General features: G+C 46.9%; 1 protein-coding gene across 11 annotated transcripts in view; it reads left to right on the plus strand.

Moving 5' to 3' along the window:
* DOCK5 (dedicator of cytokinesis 5) overlaps positions 1–14,761 on the plus strand; it is a 223,269-nt gene that overhangs the window by 55,771 nt on the left and 152,737 nt on the right. For all 11 annotated transcript variants that reach the window (XM_047090919.1, XM_047090925.1, XM_047090926.1 and 8 more), the window contains exon 2: positions 5,058–5,141. In XM_047090919.1, coding sequence (XP_046946875.1) covers positions 5,058–5,141 — 84 coding nt within the window. The remainder of the gene's footprint in view (positions 1–5,057; positions 5,142–14,761) is intronic.

A 14,761-nucleotide genomic window follows, 5' to 3' on the forward strand; every position in this document is an offset into this window, starting at 1 on the left:
CTTGGGGCAAGGTGTCTGCCTCTTCTGAATCTGTTTCCTCATTAAGTCATTGCGGTACACGGCGTGCACTTCTTGTAGTTATCGTGTTGCGTATGGAAGTAAAATCGTACACAATACAATGGAAATGAGGTGTAATAAGGAGCGGGAGAGGGAGGGCGTGGTTCAAAAGTGCGCCTTTGGAACGAATACAGGACAGCCCCGAGTGGTCGGGAAGCTCGTTGGCATTTCTGCCCAAAGATGTGAAACAGATGAACGTCCTCTAACGACTTTACTGCAGCGAAAGGCATTTTGGGAGGGATGTGCTTCCCATGGGAATCTTCCGCAAGCTGGGGTTGGGCAGGCGGATTCTCTCTTGTGTAATAAGCAAAAAGCAGCAGGCGCGGTGATTTTGATATCCCTCTCTTGAGCGGTGCAGAACCACGCTGTCGTTTCTCAGGAAGACAGACGCATCTTAAAGTTTGGGGAAGAAGAGGTGAGTAACCGAATCCATTGGTAGCTTCTGTAAAAGTCACTCTTGTGCCTTGAGCACCTTCTTTGCGTCTAATCCAGGGTCTGGAAATGTGAAAGAGACGAAAATAAGATGCAACGGGGTCCTCGTTTGTGAGGAGTTTTCCTTTCGAATTGGTGGCGGATGATAAGCAAAGTTATCTGCGATTAATCACCCAAACTGCGTTGGAAGGAAAAGATGTCAGATGTCAGGAGAAAGAGATTCCTGTAGGCAACCAGGGACCCCGCCGTCACTTGTTGAATAGCACTGTGAATGGGAGTTTCAGATTGTTACGTGTGTGTATCCAAAAAATGAGCTGTTGTTCCAAAGAGGGATAAACCGTGAGTGAACACAGACTTTAGGGAGACCGTAGGAGTCTTGACTGGAGCAGAGGATAGCATTTGGCAGATGATGGAGACTAACGTGGATGAGTAAGGCCAGGATAATTTTGGAAAATTTAGGAACCTAGGAGTTAAGGAAACATATTGGTCTATATGTTGTGTGTGTGTGTGTGTGTGTGTGTGTGTGTGTGTGTGTGTTTATAACAATCCTTGGTAGCTCTTTCCTGGATGCTGCCTTTGAGAGTTTCTGCCTACTTTCTGATAACTAAGAACGAGGAAGAGATAGAGCTTGGTCATTACCCAACACGTTGTGACACGTCACTCTCATTACTTCCTGTTTCCATCTGAGAGGGGGGCCGCTGGAAGGAACTAGTCCCCAGTGAATGGGGACTAGGGGGAGTCAAGGCTATGAGATCCACGTTTCCTATAGTAAACCAGACATTTACTTAGTGGGCAACACAGTTGAGTTCCCTGGCTCTCACACGAAGGAAGTGAACTTCAGTGGGTCGAGGAATCCATCAGGAACTCACTGCTATGTTTACATCCTGTGCAGCTTCTCCTAACCCACTTCATTAGCCAAGCCGCGTTCGGAATTCATTGTCTAGTCCAAAAGCTCAATAGTAAATTCATTTCAACATAACTTGTCCAGGCTTCTGTGCCAAGACTACAGAAGAACACTCTTTGGGTGAGTCCCTTCAAATAGAGAGGCCGCTTGGAAAAGATGTGGCTAGAGGTGTGGACTCCATCGCCGACGGCCTGTGATGTAGGGAGAAGCCTCCGGGCCAGCTGCAGACACAGGATGTGTTGCAGGTTCAAGAAAGAGCAGGAAGGGGCGCCTGGGTGGCTCAGTCGGTTGTGTCCAACTTCGGCTCAGGTCATGATCTCGCGGTCCGTGAGTTCGAGCCCCGTGTCGGGCTCTGTGCTGACGGCTCAGAGCCTGGAGCCTGTTTCAGATTCTGTGTCTCCCTCTCTCTCTGACCCTCCCCCGTTCATGCTCTGTCTCTCTCTGTCTCAAAAATAAATAAATGTTAAAAAAAAATTTTTTTTTTAAAAAGAAAGAGGAAGTACCCACAGTTGGCAATGACCTTTGTGGGATCTGGCAGATGAGTTAGCGACCATCCTCATGTGCTCGTTAGAGCTGCAGGGATGGGGAACATCTTGGTTCCTTGGATCGTCAGGCGAATGGCAAGAACAGAATCTCTAAAGGTGATTCTTTTTTCCTAGAACCACGCAGATCGCTTACCAAGAGAGCGAGGGCAAGAAACAAACCTGCTGAAACAAACAGACAAAAGCAGCTTTATTGAACTCTGATTTATATACTGTAAAATCCGTCCCTTTTAAGCTGGATGACTTTTAGTAAATTTTCAGAGTTGTGTACCCACCACCAAAATCTAGTTTGGGGATGTTTCCACCTGCCTGAAAAGCTCCCTTGGTGCCTGTTTGTGCTCAGTTGCTATTCCGTCCTCTCCCCTGCCCAGGCAACAAGTGATTACTGCTTGCTGCACGATTTCCAGTAGATTTGCCTATTCTAGGCATCGCAAATAAATAGAGGTCTAAAATATGGGATTTTTTGGTATGGGACTTTCATATAGCATGGTTTTTAAATGTTTTTAAGTTTATTTTTGAGAGCATGCGCACACACGTCGGGGAGCGGGTAGAGAGAAAGAGAGACAGAATCCCAAGTGGGTGTTGCACCATCAGCACAGAGCCTGATGCGGGGCTCGAACTCATGAACTGTGAGATCATGCCCTCAGCCAAGATTAACAGTCAGACGCTTAACCGACTGTGCCACCCTGGCACCCCTAGCATAATTTAAAAAAAAAAAAAATTTTTTTTAATGTTTATTTCTGAGAGAGAGTGTGAGCAGGGGAGGGGCAGAGAGAGAGGGAGACACAGAAATGGAAGCAAGCTCCAGGATCTGAGCTACCAGCACAGACCCTGACGCAGGACTCGAACTCATGAGCCGTGAGATCGTGACCTGAGCCGAAGTCAGCCAGTTAACCGACGGAGCCACCCAGGCACCCCCTCCCTTGGCATAAATTTTTTGAAGTTCACCTGTGTTGTAGCCTGTGTCCTTATTCCATCCCTTTTTACTGCTGAGTAGTGTTCCATCGTATAGATCGATCCTATTTTATGTATCTATTTGTTCATCAGTGGATGGGTAATTTCCACTTTTGGGCTGTTGTAAATAATACTGCTACTTTGGTTTCCTGTGACCCGTTGTGACAAATGACTAGGAACTCAGTGGCTTAAAACAACAGAAATTTATGTTCACAGCTCTGAAGACCAGAAGTATAAGGTGAAGGTGTTGATAGCCAGTGCTCCTTCTAGAGGCTCTCGAGGAGATTCCATTACTTGCCACCTCCTCTGGTGGTTGTGTCTGTCCCTGACTGGAGGTCACAGTGGTTCAGTCTTTGCCACCGCCTTCACATTTCCTTCTCTCCCGTGCATCTCCCAAAACTCCCTCTGGCCCTCTCTTACCAGGACACATGTGATTGCCTTTAGGACCCACGCTGATGATCCAGAAAACACTCTTCCTTTCAAGATCCTTAACTTACCCCAATTCTTTTTTTTAATGTTTATTTTTGAGAGAGAGAGAGAGAGAGAGAGAGAGCAAGTAGGGGAGAAGCAGAGAGAGAGAGGGAGAATCCAAAGCAGGCTCCAGGCTCTAGGCTCCGAGCTGTCCGCACAGAGCCGGACGCGGGACTCAAACCCATGAACTGCTAGATCACAACCTAAGCCGAAGTCAGACGCTTACCCACCTGAGCCACCCAGGCGCGCCTAAATGTTTTGCTGCGTAAGGTAGCATTCACAGTTTCCAGAAATCTGATGTGACTATCTTTTGGGAGGCTATTTTTCTGCCTACCATAGCAGCTGGGAATAGTCACAGAAAGTTGCCGCGCGGATGTGTTTTCATTTCTCTTCGGAGTGAGCGGGGAATGTAATTGCTGGGAATGTACTGGAAATTTATGTGTGGCTTAAGAAACTGTCAAACTGTTTTCCGAAGAGGCTGTGTCGTCTTCCGTTCCTGCCGGCCATGAGTGAGGGTTCCAGTTTCTCCACATTCTTGCCAGTTGTCTACCTTTTTAAAACTCTAGCCGGGGCGTCTGGGTAGCTCCGTCAGTTCAGTGCCCTGCTCTTGATGTCAGCTCAGCTCATGGTCTCACAGTTTGTGAGTTCGAGCCCCGTGTCAGACTCTGTGCTGACAGCTCGGAGCTTGCTGGGGATTCTGTCTCTCCCTCTCTCTGCCCCTCCCCAGCTCGCTTTCTCTCTGTCTCTCTCTCTCAAATAAGTAAACCTAACAAACAAACAAAAACCCATAGCCATTCTAGTGGGTGTGAAATGGTATCTTGTGGTGAATTTGCATTTCCTTGATGACTAATGACGATGAGCACCCTTTTGTGTGTTTCTTAGCCAGCATATATGATTCTTGGTAAAATGTCTCTTCGGAGCCCTTACCCATCTTAAGACGGGGTTGTCGTCTTTTTGAGTCATCAGACTTAGCCTATTTTCCATAATCTGGCCCAGTCACTGCCAGTCCTGAGGATGTGGTGATTGAGGTCACCTTGATGCGGAGGTGCTGGGCAATCCATTTCCCCAGGACGCCCAGACCTGGGAAAAGATGGCCGTCTCCACATTGCACTGTGCGTTGGTCTGCTCCTACAGGGTAGATGGGACTCAAAGTGGCCTTTTGACTCCCAATTACTGTGCCAGCGAAGCCGGGAGATGGCTCATTCTGTGTCTTAGAGATCTTGAGCTCAGTGGTGATGGAGGCTGGCTGTTGTCTGATGGACAAGGGACCCACCTACAGAAACCCACACTGCATTCTCATTGTAGCCTGGTGTTTTCTTTCATAACTCTTCCCCCAATTGAAATGAAGTAGTTGTTTCTGTAATATAATACATTTAATATCTTCCTCCCTCTACTGGACTATTAAAAACCCCTGGGGCAGGGACCCCACCTGTGGGTTTTGTCTCTGTCCCCGGCCTCGAACACAACGTGTCGTAGACAGCCAACCAATTTTTGCCGGATGGAAGAACGAGTGTAAATTACCAGTAACGGGGGTTTAGGAGGATGTCCTCTGCTTTACAGTGGGTGATTCACACAAAATCATTAAATAGAGGGCTGTTCGTTCCATAAGTAATTCATTAACCACTGACTGTGCTGTGTAGTGACTTGTATTTTAACCGCCACTGATGCCATTTCCCCCGTGTCTTTCTCATTTCCAGCGATCTATAACTACAATGCCTCTCAAGATGTGGAGCTCTCCTTGGAGATCGGAGACACGGTTCACATCCTGGAGATGTATGAGGGTAAGTCTGGATGGCCTCCTGCCAGACGGGGAAAGGGAAGCACAGTGGAAGTTACTTATTAATAAGGCACTTCGAGCAAACATCAACGTGCCTTACTTCCTGAAATGGTGCTAGTAAAAAAAACCCAGGAAGTACTTAGGCTATACAACTTTGTGCTGAGAGTGATTTCCAACACAGCCAGCCAAATACATGAGTGCCACCGTGCTCAGACCCCAGAACGTCAGAGCATATGAATAGCTGAACCCCAAGCCGCGGATGCAGAAGGATCCGACACCGTGCTGGCCCGGGAGGAGCCACGTGGGACCCTGGATTGGCTGCCGCGCAAAGGAAACACTGCCGATTAAGTGGCTCTTTCTACTCAGCACTAAATGTTGCCAGATTGGGGGAGAAATGAGGGAGAGACTTACTGGTGCTGCTGAGATCCTTTCACAGAACTAGGTCAGGGCTACAGCAGGTCCAGAAAGCCCCGTAGTATATTTCCTGCAATTAGGTCAGGCTGGGGAGGTGGTCCAGTTAACCTGTCAGTGGGCTGTAGGGAAGTACTCAGCACGCCTGGTTTGTCTGAAAAGCACAGGTCGTGCCCACTCCCCCCCGCATCCCACCCCACCCGAGGCTTGTAGCTCCATGTCAGTGGAGCTTGAATCCCGGCAGGACCCCTCCACGTATCCACATTTCTAATTCAAATCCCAGAGTACCACCAACATGCGTCCAGGCCACCGAAGTTGAGGATCAAAGCAAAGACCAATTTTCGGGGCCCGTCTATTCCCTCTGACGAGTAAGGCAGGAAGGAGGTGGGCAGCAAGGAAGACTTTTCTCAGAGGGTGAAGCTTCTTAGAATCAGGATCTCTAGATTTTCAGGATCCGCACTTGCCCTCATCCATGTAAATGCTTGTGACGGCGGAATAGCAAAGGTGGCCATTAGGAATCTAATGCACTTGCCTAGAATGGGGGGAGAAAAGCTGGGAAGCCAGGGGAAAAGGAAGCAGGGTTTGGCCATAGAAAAGCTAAGTCATTCTGCCTGATTGCATAGAAGACTCTATTATCCCTGCTGCCTCCCTTTATGTTTAGGCAGGCGGCCAGGGTTTCCTCTCCCTTCCACACAGCTCAAAGCACAGCCATGCAGCTCCCAGGGGCAGGGAGAAGGGGAGAGGGCCGTGCGGACTCTCCCCACACCCCCCTCTCTTTGCTCTTTTCATCCTCGCCATCTCAGGTCCAGCCCAACATCGGTTCCATGTTGTCCCTAAATCACCAAGACACAAGGGACAATCTACTTACTGTCTGATCTCAAGACTGCTTTGCTTGTTGAAACCAGTCCCCTCAGGCCTTACTAGGTCATACTTCTTTGTCAGGGGCCAGATTTATCCATTCTAGCTAGTATCTGTGTTACACGTTTTTGCATTGTACAGGCAGAAGGCGTATGTTTGGCTTTGGAAACTCTTCCGTATAGGCTTGAAAAGAATGTATGTTAGGACCATCTGTGGATGACGGTTAGATTCTTATTTCTTTATCATTTTTTTTTTTCAAATTTGCTGTACATCATTGTTTTCCTCCATTTTCCATCAGAGAACAGTGTTCAGTCTTTCACCATGCTTACAGTTTATGTCAATGATGATGATTTACGGTGACGTCAGTTTTTTGCCTTATATATTTTCAGACCTATTTTTAGGTACGTACAATTTTAGAATTGTTATACTGAAACAATTTGCACTTTTCAATTTTTTTAGAGAGAGAGAGAGTGCAAGCAGGGGAGAGGGGCCGAGAACAGGGGGTGGAGGGGAATGAGAGAGAGAGAGAGAGAGAAAGAGAATGAATCTTAAACAGGCTCTACCCTCAGTGTGGAGGCTGATGCAGGGCTCAATCCCATGACCCTGGGATCATGACCCGAGCTGAAATCAAGAGTTGGACGCTCAACTGACTGAGCTACCCAGGCGCCTCTAAACAGTTTGAACTTTTAATTCCTGTTTATTAAATCTTTTTACCGTTAGTTTGTCTGTAGGATTGCTTTTTTCCTTAGTCTAGTTTGTCTGAAATTACAGCCAACTCACTGGCGGTCTAGGACTCCCCATTTTTGTTCTCCTGGACCCACCAGGCCATCAGAAACGCTGCTCGGCCATTCAGGAAACTTTTCTTAATTCGGCAGTTGCCCCAAGAAGAGAGGAGCCTCACACGCTGGCCTCGTCTCTCTAAGGTTTGATCTCTTTCAGATCTCGACCTGGTAATTCCCGCTTGACCGTAGTAGAGTTGCAGTATGTGTGCATGTGGTGGGTTTTGTCAAGTTTTTCCAAGTGTCCTGTGGAGTGTAGGAGGGAAGAGCGGAGAGTTGATTGGAAATAAAGTAGGTGATGTCTTTTGAATACGTTTGCAACGCTCTCTCTTCATCGTTCCGTGACCCGAACATAGTTTTTTGGAATCGCTCATTGAAGCACTCTGTCCTCCTAGGATTCATATAATGGTCCTTTTAAATTTGTACTCTGTCTTTACCGAGTGGTTTCCCAGTTGACCCATGGACATTCCTCAAGGTAGTACTCCTCTGGAGCCAGCCGAGGAGGTCACTGAGCTTGGTTGGATTGAAACGTAATCCAGATCCACGAGCACCTCCATTTCAAGTACCTTCTGGAGCTTGAGGCCAAAAGCCACAGTGCTCCTGGTGTTTTGGAGCTCGCTGGCGCTGGCCCAGCTGATAGGCAGTCACGCAAATACCTGTCACTTCATCGATGCTGCGTCTTGAGTATGATGGTCCCGGTGCTCCAGTCCTGACCGCAGGAAGCTGATGTTCTTGTTAACTGCTACCATAAAATATTTGGGGTGCCGCAGGACTCTTTCACGTCAAAAAAGGATGTCCGTGCCCATTTGAAACCTGGTGTGTGTCAAGGTATGAATGGGCAGACTTAGAACATGAGCTTACGGAGTTCCTTTACCACCACCAAGAGGCCTGTCGGTTTTACGGAGATTATCGTATTGGATGATGTCTTTATATAGTGCTCATTTTAGGGGATTAATTTTTTTTTTTAATTTTTAAAAAATGTTTTATCTATTTTTGAGACAGAGAGCGACAGAGCACGAGCAGGGGAGGGGCAGAGAGAGAGGGAGACCCAGAATCTGAAGCAGGCTCCAGGCTCGGAGCTGTCGGCACAGAGCCCGAGGCGGGGCTCGAACTCACCAACCTCGAGATCGTGACCTGAGCCGAAGTCAGACGCTTGCTTAACCGACTGAGCCACCCAGGGGCCCCTGGGATTAATTTTTTTTTTTTTTTTTTAATAGTGCCCACCTTGCCAGATGCAGTGATAGGTTCTTATGTCTCCTAAGTACTTCGAGTTCTTGGCTGGGTTCTCAAATTCCTTTATTATTTCAGGCAGTTCAGGACTGAGTGCAGGAGTACTTTGCAAACATTAAACAGGGTGGAAATGCTGAGTAATAACTTAAGTTCTGTCCCTCCTCCCCCATCTCTTCTTTCCTTTAAAAAATAAATAAAATAAATAAACAAAATGGAAACGCCCAGAGTACTGCCAGATGGAATTTAAGGCTAATGCTGGCACTATTTCATGGCCTGAGGGGTTTTGTGTCTTCCAGCTTCCTGTCTGATTTTGCTCCTGGGGCTCCCCCTCCTCCTGCACACTCCTCCCCACCCTGCCTTTGAGATAGTCGCACACCAGACCTGTGTGTGCTTTTTCCGGTATGGACATGAGTCTACCTTTCTGGAGCCCAGCTACGGAAAATTCTTTTCTGCCCACAACCCATCACCGAAAACCACTCACGGCTCTTCCTTTTGCTGTTTCCTGGCCTGTGGTCGCATGAATAATTATGAAAGTGGTAGCTTCTTGAAGGCAAAGCCAGCTCGTCTTGCGTCTGTAGGGCCGGCGCCTTGCACAGCACCTGGCACATAGTAGGTGTTCTGCAGAAGTCCGTTAAAGGAATGAAGACAAAAGACAGGACCAAAGCAAGCCTGACGGAGCAAGGCAAGCTAGCGTGGAGAGTCAGAGAGGGTGGCAGTCACCTCCACAGAACGCCAGGTATCATAGGCAGAGTTGTTCTCCTCTTATGAGGGAAATATGGGAGGCTCCAACATTGCCCCCATCCGCAGCAGACTGCAGAAGGATTTGGTTATTGCATGAGTTTTGTTGTCTTTGTTTTTAGTAACCGCTGCGTTGAGATCTATTTCAAATACCATACCGTTTACCCATTTAAAGGATACAATCCTTAAAAGGGCAATCCTTGTCCTTTAAAGGGCAATCGTCATCACTGTCTACTTGCAGAACGTTTTCATGAACCCAGAAAGAATCCCTGTACCCATTTGGTGGCCATTATCCCCCAGCTCCAAGCAACCACCAACCTCGTGTCTGTCTCAGGAGATTTGCCCCGTCTAGACCGTTCACGTAACATGGGGCCCTTTGTGACTAGCTTAGTGCAATGGTTTTAAGGCTCGTCATTGTTGCAGCGGGTATTGGTACTTCCTATCTTTTTATGGCTGAATAATATTCATTGTATGCCTACATCACATTTTATCTATCCATTCATCCGTTGATGGACATTTAAGTTGTTTACACTTTTCACCTGTTATGAGTAATGTTGCTATAACCCTTTATGTATAGGTTTCCGTGTGGACGTATGTTTTCAGTTCTCTTGTTCCTAGGTATGTTCCTAGGAGTGGAATTGCTGGGTCATATAATAACTTTTCCTTTTGGGGAAGTGCCAGTCTGATTACTTGAGTTTTGCCCCCAGACCACAGCCCAAATGAGTGACCAGCTATCGCTTATCACTCACTGCTTTCTGTCACCTTGCTCCTGAACTTCATTTGCTGCTAAAAATGGGCGCAGGGACGGAGAACCGGCCGTGTGTACTGCTCGTGTTGTAGCGGCCCCCGAGAATTATGTTCCTTCAGAGACTTTTTCAGGGAACGAGATCCCTCAAGGACTGAAGCCAGTGGCCTCGCCTCTCTTCATCTTTGGCATCAGCCCGGCCTGTAGTCATTGCCATATCTTCGCTTCTTTAACCAGGCCAGGGATTTGGTAGCGAGGTGGCTGTTCCCTCTCTCGAGTGTTCTTTCCCACCCCAGATCCGTGGGCGTGGCTGGAAAATCGCTGCTCTCTGGAGATTCCAGTTGTGGTCATTTATTCACTCAAAAGAACTTGCTGAGCAAGTGGTGATGCTCTTATGCTGTGCTAGGTATGTTTATTGAACACGAGAGATGCCCTAGGCACTGAGGTCACCTGAGTGACAAAACAGCAAGGTTCCTGTGCTCACAGGGTTTTCATTCGAGGGATAGACAAAAACAAGAGAACAGAGTGAGTAAACAAAACAATTCAGATACTTCGAAGTGCTGTGAGGGAAAAAGGATGATATTACCGGGACCAGAAGTAGACTTGGGTGATGGCGAGGGAGAGGGGAGAAGGCAGAAAGTACTGCTTTAGATCAGATGATTTTGTCCCTCTCTAGGTTGACCATCCTGGGCAGGACACTTAAACTCTTTTTGTGTCACGGTCATTGCATCTAAAATCGGGTCACTCCTTGAATTGAAAGTGATTAAATGAAAGTGCTTTGAAAAATCAGGTTACAGCATTCTTGTTACCATTAAGCTCTCCTCTCCTGTGATCAACCAAATTCCAGTCATAAGTGACTTAATGCCCAAGGGTCTGTTGTTCCAACAATGAGTACTGGTTTCCTGCATTTGATTCATATGCATTGATGGATTCGTTTTCAGCCCCATAAACCACTCACGAGCTCAGGAGAGAGGGTGGCTGGTGTTAACAGTGATTTCTGAGGGTAAGCATAACACAATTGGCCATAACAAAATGAGATAATGTCTCAAAGGCGTTCCAAGCTCTACGGAAGCAAGTACAGCACAAAGCTTTGTACAGTTTTAGTGTAACATGTAGCGGCCCAAAGCATGGCACAAATGATTGCGTTGGAACCAGAGGAAACAGGCAATCTTGAGAAGCTGAAATAAAAAGAAGCATTTGTGTATATATAGGCAGTCCCAATATACTCATGTTATTTCTTCTGTATAGAATGAGGCCGGTTTTGAAATGCACCTTTATCGAGAAATCCATTCCCTTATAATAGAAGGAATTCATATGGATTATGACTTCGGCTGTATGTATCTTGAATCTTATCTTTATAAAGCAGGCTTTTTCTAAAGTTTATTTATCTCGAAAGAGAGGGAATGAGCAGGGGAGGGGCAGAGAAAGAGGGAGGGAGAGAGGGAGAGGAGAGAGAGAGAGAGAGAGAGAGAGAGAGAGAGAGAGAGAGAATGAATCCCAAGCAGGCTCCATTGCCGAGTGTGGAGCCTGACACCGGGCTTGATCTCACACTCGTGAGATCACGACCTGAGCCAAAATCAAGAGTCGGATGCTTCACTGACTGAGCCACCCAGGCGCCCCTAAAGCAGGATTTTTTTTGTGAGTAAGTATAGCGGGCAGTATCCTGGCAGATAGATAGAGTTCCATGGCACTGAATTTCGGTTCCGTGGCTGACAAAACTCTAACAGGAACATCAAAAAGAACTTTTTTCCAGCAGAGGCTTAATAAGCACCTTTCTGAGATGTGCTAAGTGGACCCGTATTGGACCATCTGATACCGTAAGGTCTTACTGAGCTCTTTCAGAATGTCTGATTCAGGAAGAGGGATTGTCACACCTTCCCGTCCTGTACAGCCCGGTAGCCTTGACATGCCCCTGTTGTACCTCTTCGTGTTTTCTTCTCCATGTGGTCAGCTTTGCGCAATGATCACAGACGAGTAAGAGACAAAAGCAAATCGAGATTAATTCGTAAAAACTCAGTTCTTACCAGCATGTAGAAAATGCTACTGGGTAGAAGCTGAAATAAGGCGTCTGATGTGTTTGTAACTTTCATTTGCTTTTGTCACCCGGCGGGGCAAGATCATTGAAAGTATACTGTAACTCAGAATCCGTGGCCTCGCCATGTTCTAGGGTTAAAAACCACTGCCTTTCACACACATCACTGGCAGCGAGCCCAACGGCTTGGATTTTGTGATAAGGACTGCGTGCAAACGTTTTGGCATCAGCCTGGGAAGCAAAGTAGGCCTTGTTGAGTGTGCCGGTCATTTCCCACATCTGTCTGACCTTTACCTTCAGTCCTGCCTGTCAGCTACTACTCCTGGGGACATGGGTTCCTGAGACGTGTTTTCCCAAAAGATGGATGTGGCGGCGGGAGTGTGTTTACAAGAAAAACTAATTAAGAGCAGAACCGGTGAGAAGTTTCAGATTTAACCTTAGCAAACGGAGAGTGCCTTTTCTTCTCTCAGAAGCATATTTGGATGTGCTTGTAAAATGCCATCCTTAAAATTTAGGTTACTGGTATATTAGGAGGCAGGACGCGGCACCTCCTAGCATAGGGGTCAGGACTTTTTTCCGAGCGGTGCCTTCGTTCAGTTACGTTGTCGTGATGCAGCTGAAGAGGCAAGCCCAGCCTGAAAGCAAAAGTGTTTTGGGGAATGCTCTGGAGGAATGGTTTCCTGAGCTTTTGGCGTCCCATTAATTTCCACCTCCAAGGGATCTTGCTGGGATCAAGGGGTCGAGAAGGTGGCAAAGTAGTGAGCAAGCTCCTTCCATCCCACACATAACACGTAACCACGCATGGCTCTCTTCACACTTCTGAATGCTGGGCCATTCACATTATTTGGTGTATAACTTTTACCGAAAATGCCTTAGGTGTCTCTTCTCCATTGTGAAACGTAGCACATCAAAGCATTGTGGCATAGGTAAGACTCTGTGAACGATCAGCGTAAGGAGAAAGTCCTAGAGGCAAATTTAAGATCGATTGAGGGCACATACGAGAACCATATTTCTCCTCTTGCTTATATCTGGAGAGAGAATTCTGGTTGACGTATGCCTCCACTTTGCTCATGGTAATATAAGGGCAATTTATGATCTCAAAAAGCACACAGGGGGACTTGGGCATCACAAATACCCACTCTGTGCTGGAGTGCCCCATTTTATTCAACCCGTAGAGGCGAGTCCTCCAGTAGAAAGTGTCATAGAAAACATGCTGCCTGAGAAACCTGAATCCCGTGAACCAGTCTTAGAAGCAGGTGGGAACTTCGGTTCTTTTCCTTGCCTCGCCGCCGTGTAGAACTCAGGCTACAAAGAACTGTGCACAGAGTAAGATAGGCAGGATTCTTGTCACAGAAAGATTTTCAGTCCGACCCTTATGTTCTGTGTATGTGTCCCCAGCGTTTGTCATCTGATCAGTATTAAATACGTCCGCACTCAACTTCGCCAATAGGAATCTAAGATTTTTTTTTTAATTTTTTTTTTAACGTTTTTATTTATTTTGGGGACAGAGAGAGACAGAACATGAATGGGGGAGGGGCAGAGAGAGAGGGAGACACAGAATCGGAAACAGGCTCCAGGCTCTGAGCCATCAGCCCAGAGCCCGACGCGGGGCTCGAACTCATGGACCGCGAGATCGTGACCTGGCTGAAGTCGGACGCTTAACCGACTGCGCCACCCAGGCGCCCCAGGAATCTAAGATTTTAAACAACTGTACCTGGCAAGGTAGTCCATCTTCTAGGTGGCAAAAGTAACTGACACTAAATTTCTAACCTTGAATACTTGTTTAGTGTCCACCAATATAGATTGAAGAGTCTGTTACTAGAGTTGGAGTTGAAAGAATGGGAGGGGGTTGGAGGAGAGCTTTTTGTTTTGTTAAGTCTTCCTGTCACGTTCATTGCCCACCGAATGTCAAGTCAGGCCTCCAAATACCCTATTTTGGTAACTTCTGAGTTCTTTTTTGGCTGCGTTCAGTATCTGCTCAGACCCTGAGTTGTTTAGCACCATTTTCTCAATTATTCCAGCCATTGTCATATGGTTTTCCTGTCACCCGCGCTGTTTCGGTAACTTTTTCTGGTTACTTTTCCCTTAAAGTCCTCTTTTCCATGATTTCCTTGGGTCCAGGGAACTTACCGTCTTGGAAACTCCAAGCGTATCCTATCAGGTGCTCCGGGTCTGGAGTGAAGCTTCCAGCTGCCTTACGTCTGCTTCGGCTCAGTTCGTCGTCAGGAACTTAAGAATGATTTAGAGAAGTTCTTCTTCCAGGGAGCACAGACACATTCCTCAGAAAACAAAGAAAAGAGAACTTTAAATAGTCTAGCGTCATCAACACAGGAACCAGACGATGGCCCTGGAGGTAGGAGATAGCCCCTGGATGATGTCACTGGTACCCTCGGTGCCAGATTTGTCTGGCATCTTACGTCTCCTGCCTGTGCCAGGCATTGAGCTAAGGGCTTTCATGTACTGAATATTAGTTCTTTCAATCCGGGGAGAGCAGAGTTACTGATGCTCGTTTAATAAATGTGAAAATCAGGTTAAGAAGCTTGGAACTTTACACGGCTAGTAAGTGGTAAGCTGTGACTGTCACCCTGGCCCTGTGGATTCCAAGTAGAATGTTCTTCATTGCGAGGCCTTTGAGGAAATGACTCTTCTATTTTGGACGTGACATACAGTTTTTCAAAGAGGGTGAGGTTCTTTTTTGCTTTTTAAGTAGCTGGCAGACCAGCTTACCACCACCCCAAATGTGTCTGCATTGGGGTGAGCTCTTTCTTTTTTTCTTAATTTTTATTTTATTATTTTTTCATGTTTATTTACTTTTGAGAGAGAGAGAGAGA

This window comes from Lynx rufus, unplaced genomic scaffold (assembly GCF_022079265.1).
Source record: "Lynx rufus isolate CCGP_SWC_20201006 ecotype Redwood Valley unplaced genomic scaffold, mLynRuf1.p SCAF_3, whole genome shotgun sequence".
Classification (NCBI taxonomy): Eukaryota; Metazoa; Chordata; class Mammalia; order Carnivora; family Felidae; genus Lynx; species Lynx rufus.